Consider the following 9,930-nt stretch of genomic DNA (forward strand, 5'->3'; position numbering starts at 1 on the left):
GGTTGAATGTGTATATTGCCTGTACACATGGAAGGTGTAAGATGGATTAATTTTTCCTAGAGAAACAGCCCAGCAAGTGGAGATCAGCTTCCTACAGAGACAATGTGTTATTGTAATGCTCTACATGTAGACAAAATAGAGGATTGTGTCCATTAGAGGCTCCAGGCTGGTAGTAAACAGTGGTGATCAACACCGTGCATTGCAATTGAATGACAGGTGTCAATGATGCTCTCATAGCCAGCCTGGGGCTCATGGAGAAGAGAGCAGATCAATGGAGGACAGTGCCATGGAGAATATCTGGGTTGGTGGGTGAGAGGAAAGCGAGCAAGGTGACATCTGAATAATGAAAATGCATCAGGGGAGTTTGGTTGCTATGAATCTCCTACATGAAGAGTAATGGAGACTGAAAAACCAGTAGGAGGTGGCTGCTTGTGAGTCATGAGTCTGGCTACAGGCTCTGCAGGGCAGGACAGTGTGGAAGAGAGGGAAACTGATGCTTTGATCCTCTTTGTTCATGTACTGACTGTTCTGCATCTTTGCTTAACTTGTAGCTGCTGATAAAGCATGGCAACAACTCATGACGCTGACTTTCAGGCCCTTGTGAAGGGAGTGACAGCCTGGAATACTCCTCCAGATCTGCCCTCTGAACTCCTTCTTACCAGAGAAGCTGCCTTCCCAGTGTTGGTGAATGAGGAGGGCCAGGTGGTCATTGCTGCCTCCTCCTACTACCAAGGCCGCCTTGTGGTCATGGGCCATGAAGAGTACTTAATGCATCCACCGTTGGCTCCATTTCTGGTCAATGCAGTGCGCTGGCTTTGCAGCACCCCTGGTGCTGCCATTGGAGTGCACCCCTCCCTGAATCCACTTGTAAAAATCCTGCAGGATGCTGGGATAGAGGTAAAGGTGCAGGAGGAACCTAATGGATCCCTGGGAGCTTACTGCCTTGATCCTTACTACTACATCACACCTGAGAAAATGATCCAGTTTGTGGAACGAGGAGGGGGCCTGCTCATTGGGAGCCGTGACTTGGACTGGGCCTCAACAGTTGGAAATGATACATTTCTCTTTGAATTCTCTGGAAACCAAATGACAAGTGTAGCTGGGGTGCACATCACCAACTCAACTGTGCTCAGACACCAGTGGGTGGTCTCTCAGACAGTGCCCACCATCCCTCTCCACATCACGTGAGTTCACCCATGTTGAATAGCAGGCTTGTTTCCCTACCGTTAAGGGCCTTTTCTGTGTAGCGGGAGAGATGTTGGCCACTTTGGAATGGAAACATTCCAACAAATACAATTTTTACAATAATTTGCCTTAGGCAAAGAGCACTGTCTTTTCTTTCTACTATGAGTTGAGTATGAAATGCTTAAAGGGTAACACATTTTTCTTTGCATAAACTTTTATTTACGTAATGACTTGAATGGGTATGAAGAGATTGTTGGTGAGGGTGAGTACACAGAGTTCACAAAATGAAAAGAAGCGTTTCTTCTGCTTGGTGTTGTATCTTTCCCACACAGTGCAATGCCTGGCAGAGTAGGTAGGAACCACTGAATGAAGCTGGGAACTATGCAGTTTAGGGACAGCAAAAGGGCGACTCTCCAGTGTGCAGACACACATTCAGGATGTCTCTTCCTTTGGGAAGAGGGTTTTACGTGAGTTGGAATGCAGAAATGTGTGAGTGAAACAGACAGGATCAGTCTTTCAGATCCGTTTCCTAGGTAGAGCAGGATGGCTTATGTCTTTAAATATTTAAAGGATACTGGACATGTGGTTAGAGGAAATGAACTGTAACAGTTCTAAGATCTGAATTCTAAAGAAGGTACTTAAAGTTCTCTCTCACCTGCCCAACTTGTCTATACAAACCATTCACTGAGTTAAATTATATATTTATGTTACATCAATTGTGCTTTAGTTTTTCTGCCATACAATTTTTAAAAGTTTTTTTAATGCAGGAAGTTAGATTATATTAGTTACATTAGATTCTAAGAGGCACAATCTTTGAATCATAACTAATACAGGACAGTTCCCAGGATTATTTAAAAATATTAAGATGTTGAGCTGAATTATGCATAATTTAAGAATATCTGAGAATAAGAAACAGATTGATATGAAATGTACTTATTTAGCAATTACATATCTGTCTTCATTTACTCAGATATTCATTATATATTCCTTGTCAATTTTTGTTTCACCAAGACTTGAAAGATGATTGCTGTTTTTATTTAAGTTATCATATTTGTCATGATCAGTATGTGACTAGCATGTAAATGATTGTACTTTTTGATTATAGTGAATGCAACCAGTGTGTTAAACTCCTATCTTGGTTACAGTTTTTACAATGGGGACCCAAATTTTTTAGTAGATGTGATCTTGACATGAAATTAATACTTATTAGGGCATCTTTTTAAAGTAATGTCTAATAACAGTAATAAAAGTTGAGCTTGCCTTTTCTCAGGATTGAATAGAAATGTTTCCAACAATCCATTCTCCTATAAATTTCTTAGTCATGTAAAAAAGGGTGTTTTTTTCTAATTATGATTTTCTCTTCCTGTACTTGTTCAAAATAGAAATAAATGTTCACAAATGCTTTCTTGATTTCTGTAGGGTTAGGAAAGTTGTTTCCATTCATGTATTGGTGCTCTGCATCACATATTCTCTGGAATCCAAGTTCTTAACCACTAGCATATTACTCTCCAATTAGAAGATGGAACTGAGAGAGATGCTTGGAATTTTGTGCATACTTTACGTATCAAATTATTTTTCACTCATTTTTAACAATATCATTTTAACACAACTATGACCATACAAAACTACACACATCTTTCTCACAACTTCTGGAGAGTTATGTAAAATAAAATGCAATATAGTACTGATAAATGTTGATCTTATTATAGCTCAACATAACTAATAATAAGAACTTAACTAAGCATTTCTCTTGATATACTATTTACATAAACTTGAAAGTTTCAAATAATCAGTCTAGAGCTTTAACAAATAATGTTCAAAATTTCATGAACTTTCCTTATTTTTCTGTGTAATTGTATGCCTATATTTCGAATGTAAGGCATCAAAACAGACAGAACACATGTGAGACAATAATGAATGGATTTCCAAGCTTCATTTATTTCATATTTTTAGATGTTAAATACCTAACTTATAAATCAGAACAATAGAAGTATGTCTAAGATGGAGATCATTCTGCAAAATATGTCTCTGGGAGGATTTATATGCACATTCAAGTTATTTTGTGCCTATGAATAAAAGTACCACAGTTCTATGATATTAATTATTCCTAGTTACAACACATTAAAGATTTACAAGGTAAGATTACAATATCATTCTCCCCTGCTCTTTCATAGTTTACACTAAATGCACTCAGGTCTTGTGTGGTCTCTTTCATGCTTTTTGACACTCATGTCACTAATGGAAACTAATGCATGAAATTTCTCTTTTGCAGGTGTCAGGATAATGTCACAAAGGATCAACAGCAGCTCCTGCAAGGGATCACAGAGCTGGACTTCAGCACAGGGGGAATACCCTCACAGCTTTTGGTGCACGGGCCCCTGGCCTTTCCCCTAGGGTTTGATAGCTCACTCAACTGCTTTCTAGCAGCTGCCCGTTATGGCCAAGGTCGAGTGGTGCTATGTGGCCATGAGGGTATGATAACTAATGACAGAATGGATAAGTTTATGATTAACGCTCTACACTGGTTGAAAGGGCACCAGAAAGGGAAGATTGCAGTGAATTCAAGGGTGAAAAATCTAGGGCTCTTGTTAGCAAAAACGAACTTGCAGTGGATCATCACAGACATTAACTTTCTGACCAGTGACCTGAGTGTCTATTGCTGCTCTTCACTTGACAACATGGATGTGAAAAAGGTTGTAGACTTTGTTGCAAGAGGCGGAGGTGTACTGATTGGCAGCCAGGCTTGGTATTGGGGGATTAGAAACCCAAGTTCTAACTGTATGGCTCAGTATCCAAATAACAAGTTCCTTAAGCATGTTGGCCTAGGCATTTTAAGGGAGAAAGGCAACAGAGGCTGTTTCCCAGTCCCCAAGCCTGAGATACTGAATTACCATGTTCGAAAAGCTCTCTCCCAGTTTGAATCCATGCTGTTTGACAATGGGAAATTTTTGGAAGACAACTGGCTGGAACAGCTGAAAAAAGACTGTTCCTATATGCTTCAAATCCCACATGATGGGATTCCCATCTATGAGTCTGTGCACAAAAACATCCTGAGAATCATCCAAAAGGGTTTACCAGTTGTACAAAAGAAAAATTCGATTATCAGGGGTGGCCTTGAGGCAATATTGAAATACCTAGCAGAAGGACTGGTCAAAGCAGGGACTGCCAGCTCTGTCTTGCTCAATGAATTCTCCTCTCCACCGGCCACGGGATCTCCTGTCAGCATTGAGATCAGCACAGGTACGCAATGCAGAAAAGTCGAGCTGGGGATGGGAGGGGAGAGTGCAGCTAGCCAGGTCTATTGCGTTCCAGAAGACTTTCCAATGGAAAGAACATTTCTGAGCTTTTGGTAGATTTTTAAGATGAGGCCTGTACGACTTCTAATTGATTCTGAGGTAGCTGAGTTTTAGGATTGACTGGGTGAGTTAAGGTGTGCATGGGTGTCCTAATAGCTTTGGACAGACTGTGTGAATATTCTGTGGAGGGTGAGCCAAAGAGATGGGAAAACAAACCTTTCTTGTGGTTCTTATCAGAAAACAGAGATTCCTGGGTGAGCACTGGACTCTACTTACCTGCAGGAAGATTTGCTGTGGTGACACTGCCCAAGGAAGCTGTTGCTGCTCAGTTGCAGGTAAAGCTTTCTGCCCCGTATGAAGCTAACCTTTGCCATTCCCTGGTTGTGTTTACTACTACTTGTAAGCATTTCAGGGTGGTGGGATTCTCTCCACAACTCCAGGAAACATTCAGAGTTGATATCACCTTCATCTTACAGATTGAAACGTGATCTCTGAAAAGCAGAAGCATTGAGCAAAGGTAGCAGGCAAAAGCCATAGCAACCGTGCAGAATTTGGCAGGGAACACATGACAGAAAATATTAGATTCCTTATAGCTTTTGTCTTACCCCCATATCAAACCTTTCAGGAGTCTTTTCAGTAGCACCTGAAATAGGGTTTCAATGTACTGCACCATGGGTGAAGTCAGGTGCACTGCAGCAGATTGTGAATGTGGCCTTGCTGGAAGGGCCACAGGCACAGGCAATATCTGCTCTGAGTTGTCATCTCTCAGGACTCATTAGTTTAAATTAAAGAGAGGATTATGCAAACCCTGTTTAAAACAAGGATACCGGTGACCTTCAGGAGAATCCTCTAGACAGTGGTCAAGTGATTGCTCTACTTCCCACTCAAAGAGACATCTCAGTGTGCTGTGCCTCTTCTGCCCTCCGTTGCTGTAGACAAGAGAGGATGACACACACACATCCAGTCATCACCATAATGACTCCTCTCCTCTCTCCCTGGTGGACTCTCACTGTGACAGGTACAGGTTGGCTGCCACACAGATGACATCAGTGATGCAAGCATTTACTATCGGCCTCCTGTGGTGACACGCAGGTACATCTTAAATGAAACAAAGACCTCCATTGCTTGGCACTGGGGAGGTCTCCTCTACATCCTGGTGCCCAGAAACTACAACCTGGGCACTGTGCTGGTCACCATCAGTGGGGCGGCGCCGGCTCCATACTTCAAGCTGGGTGAGTAGGGGCTTCCTCTTCAGGTGGGACTCAGGGGAGAGAGAGGCATAGAGGTGGACAGTGGGGTTTAGGGAAGGAGGCCGGGGGGCTGACAGCCAGGAAGAAGGGTTGTGACAGGGTCTGAAAGTCGGTGGGACAACAACATTCTGAGAGCTTTCACATTAGGCTGAGGAAAGGGCAAAGACTTGAGAGGAGTTTGTCATAAAAGTTGATTAGTTGTGAGGTTAAGACTCAGGGAGGCTGAAATGCTCTAACTGAAATCTAGGAGAAGCTGGTGAGCAGGTTACATTGATCTGTTGTTCCAGGGAAGACTTCCCAGGAGGAGTGGAGGCGCTGTCTCCAGGGAAATCCAGCTCCCTGGGGTGAGCTGGCCACGGACAACATCATCCTGACAGTGCCAACGGAAAAGCTCAAGGCTGTGACAAACCCCGACTCCCTGCTTCGACTCTGGGATGAGATGATGCAGGCTGCAGCCAAGCTGGCAGCCAAACCTTTTCCCTACCGCAGACCTGAGAGGATTGTCATAGATGTGCAGAATACATTGGGTGGGTACTCCATGGAAATATTCTGAAAATTTCTCTTCCAGTTGAACTCATGTAGTTGATTTGCTACCGAGATCATTGGAGGAGACATTGCATTAGTCTACTGATGATCCTGCAAACATATTCTCAGGAGAAAAGCACTTAGATTTCCCAAGGGACATTAATGTGATAACATTAAGAGCACAAAATTTAGAACCTGCATATGTAGTTTGTTCGGATAGGATACTTGAATAGGTAGGACTTGGCTATGACAAGTTGCAAAATAGAGGGCACTGTACTTTTAGCAGGATCAAAAGATCTTAAATTTCTTCAGAAAAGTGAAGGAAACACAAGTATTTGAGACAAAATGTGTGAATTGGGTGTTTTGTGGAGGCTCTCCAAATGATGCCATTTAATGGACTAAGGCAATACTAAAGTGGGAAGAATCTCACTTTTTTCCACTTAGATATTTAATAACATGATTCTGAAACACACTTCACAGCTAAAATGAAATATGAATCATGATACTCACAGTTACATTTATGTACACAGAATCTTCCAAATCTAGTGGAGGGGTCACTTCAAATTCCATGTCAAAAACTCAGGAGATCAGCTGCATATAACATGCACAATGGATAATTCCACATAACCTTCTGAATAACCTTAATAACCTTAAGTTATTCAAAATATTGCAGGTCTTTGGGATAATGGGGTCATAGAGTGCACAATGAATATCAGCACACCCTCATAACTTGAATTCTGTTGCTTTCTTCAGGTTTAATGCATGAAGGATATCCCATCATGGGACAAATGCAAATTCTGCCAAGACTCATTGATGAGACTGCTATAAGGTCATCAGGTGTTTGGGGTGCTATTCATGAGGTGGGCCACAATTTCCAGCAACCTGCGTGGAAGTTCCATCCCCACAGCACTGAAGCTGACTGTAACCTGTGGAGTGTCTACGTGCATGAGGAGGTTCTCAAAATCCCCAGGGAAAGGGCTCACTCTTCCCTGAAGCCTGAAAGCCGGAGGGAGAGGATCAAACTGCACCTGGGCATGGGAGCCCCCCTGAGCAACTGGAACACATGGACAGCTCTGGAAACATACCTTCAGGTATTGAGTGGGAATGCGAGGAGACTGGCACCACTGAGACATTTGCAGTTGGCTCTCTGTAGTTGGGAGGATTCTGGTGTTCCCAGGAATATCACAACGCATTTATTTGTCCCTTGTCCCTTGTCACGTTGAAATTTGTCCCCAGGGCTTGAGCGACCAGCACTGTATGATGGTGTTTCTTTGTGGCCATGTTCAAAACCTAAATTGAAAAACACATAGAAAAAATGTCCTATGCCTTTCCTCTCCTCCACTCCAGAGCTTGTAGTTGAAATAACAAAATATTCACCATTATGAACAGACAGCAGTTTGACAAATATGGACTGAGTCTTAGAACCGCCAGATATAAATTTCTTCTTCTGAGCCCTTATTGAACTCAGCTGATCATGTGTATCATACTGTGAAGTCATATTGTAGGAACAGGGACAAGTAGATAGTTCTTCATGTATATCCCCTTCAATCTCTAAACGTGGATGAAAAATACACAGAGATTTTTTATAGCTTTTTAGAATGCCTTTGCCATTTTCATGTTAACTGTGAAATTCAATCCTAAAGTGGTATATTATCTTTCATTTTCAAGTTCATATACTTAGTATTAATTTAAAAAAGCTTTACATCCACATTATATTTATTCAGAAATCACCAAAGAATTTAGGTTCATGGTCAGACTTTCAATTTAGGTAATGTGGACATGAGCTTGGCTAAGCATGATGACCTACAAAATAGGTATGTAGAGATGGAGACAACAAAATCATTAATGAGAATGAAAGCTATGATAAAGGCTGGTTTATAACTAAGCATCACCATGTCATTTTATATGTAGTGAGTAGGTGGTGACTTCTGTAGGCTTGATTCTTCATTTCTGCCTCTTCTTTTCCTCCTCAGCTCCAAGAAGCCTTTGGGTGGGATCCATTCATCAAGCTCTTTGCAGTCTACCAGACTCTTTCCAAGTACCCTCAAGATAATCCTGGCAAGATGAACCTATGGATGGAGAAGTTCTCTGAAATAGTGCAGAAGAATCTGGTTCCTTTCTTTAAAGCCTGGGGCTGGCCCATCCAGAAGCAAGTGGCTGATGGTCTGGCCCACCTGCCAGAGTGGCAAGAAAATCCCATGAAAGCATATATACCTTAGAGCGAAAAGTGAGGACATGCAGGAATGTTCTCTCTGGAGCAGTATCGTCAGTTAGATACACCAAATCATCCTCACTTAATTTCAACCTTGGTTTTCAATATTTTTTTTCCGAATGATCCCAAGTCATTTTCAAGAGAATTATCTGACAATTCACCTTTCAAAAACATATACATAAATAAAAATTAAATACTTTGATAGCTAATTTACAAAATTTTTCATATGTATGGCTCAATCATCTTTCCTCTAATTAAAAACTATAAAATGGATGATTTGCTTCTTGATTTATTGATTTATCATTTTACAGTTGCTTTTTGGTTGACAAGAACTGCTCAAATCCAGAAACTTGACCACAGTCGATTTCTATGTTGCATCTTTTTTTATGGCTTTCTCCTAAATCTGAATTGTTTCATGTATTTTATGAATGCCCATGGGCTTGGTGGTTTGAAAAGTGCAAATAGCCAGATTAATGATCAAAAACAAACTTGGAGGTACAGAGATTGTTATTTAATGTCAACAATCTTAAATCTTTAACATCATTTCTTTCCATGATACAATATCTCAAGTGTGTAAGTCTCCAATGTAACAGTCCATTACCGTAATGAATTGGCAAAGGCACAGCAGTTGCAAACTATGCATAATCGGGCAGCAGTATCTAATTAGTATAAGTTGTATTTTAATTCTTTTTAAAAGATTTGTTTATTATTATTGGCAAGTCATATTTACAGAGAAGGAGAGAAGGAGAGAAACAACTTCTATCTGCTGGGTTTAGTTCCCAAGTGGCCCAATGCATCAGTGTTCCTAAAATGCTAGGATGATGTTTTTGAAGATTTATTTAGTTACTTCAAAGGCATAGATACAGAGAAAGAGAGAGTCAAAGAGAGAGAGAGAGAGAAAGACTGAGAGATCTCCATCCATAGTATCACTCCCCCAAAACCACAATTTCCAGAGCAGGGTTGATATAAGCCAGAAGCTTCTGGGTTACTTATTGGGAGGCATGGGCCCAAGCAATTGGACCACCATCCACTGCTTTGTCACCCACGTGAACAGGGACCTGCATGGGAAATAGTGCAGCCAGGACTCAAATTGGTACCATACACTTTTTCCAGTACAGTGGTGGAAGCTATTGCATGCTATGCTATAGTGGGCTATAGAAATAATATTAACGTAGAACTCGATTTTTCAAAAGCTGAGTGTATATCCAAAGAATTGATATTGTTTCAAAGGCTCTTGATTAATTATAGCAGAAATACTTACAGTAACCAAGATATGAAATCAAAATAAGTGTCCACTGACAGAAGATTGGATAAAGAGAATGTAGTGGCTTTAAAAAATGGAATATTAGTTGGCCATGAAAAAATTTTAAAGTCATTACTTCTGGCAAGCCATTATGTAGCACTCTTTTTGTTATCGGAAATTAAGTCAGGTGCTAAAAGACAAGCACAGGTGTGGAAGGTA

At 41.0% G+C, this 9,930-nt stretch overlaps 1 protein-coding gene across 1 annotated transcript; it reads left to right on the plus strand.

Annotated features, from left to right (window-relative positions):
- Positions 1-564: 564 nt before the first annotated feature.
- On the plus strand, positions 565-8,475 carry LOC101525779 (TRPM8 channel-associated factor 3-like). The gene is made up of 7 exons (XM_004594447.2): positions 565-1,184; positions 3,458-4,425; positions 4,719-4,816; positions 5,500-5,713; positions 6,019-6,258; positions 7,010-7,347; positions 8,230-8,475. The coding sequence occupies exons 1-7, from the start codon at positions 565-567 to the stop codon at positions 8,473-8,475; spliced, it is 2,724 nt and encodes a 907-aa protein (XP_004594504.2).
- The last annotated feature ends 1,455 nt before the right edge of the window (positions 8,476-9,930 follow it).

Source organism: Ochotona princeps, chromosome 25, assembly GCF_030435755.1.
Source record: "Ochotona princeps isolate mOchPri1 chromosome 25, mOchPri1.hap1, whole genome shotgun sequence".
Lineage (NCBI taxonomy): Eukaryota > Metazoa > Chordata > Mammalia > Lagomorpha > Ochotonidae > Ochotona > Ochotona princeps.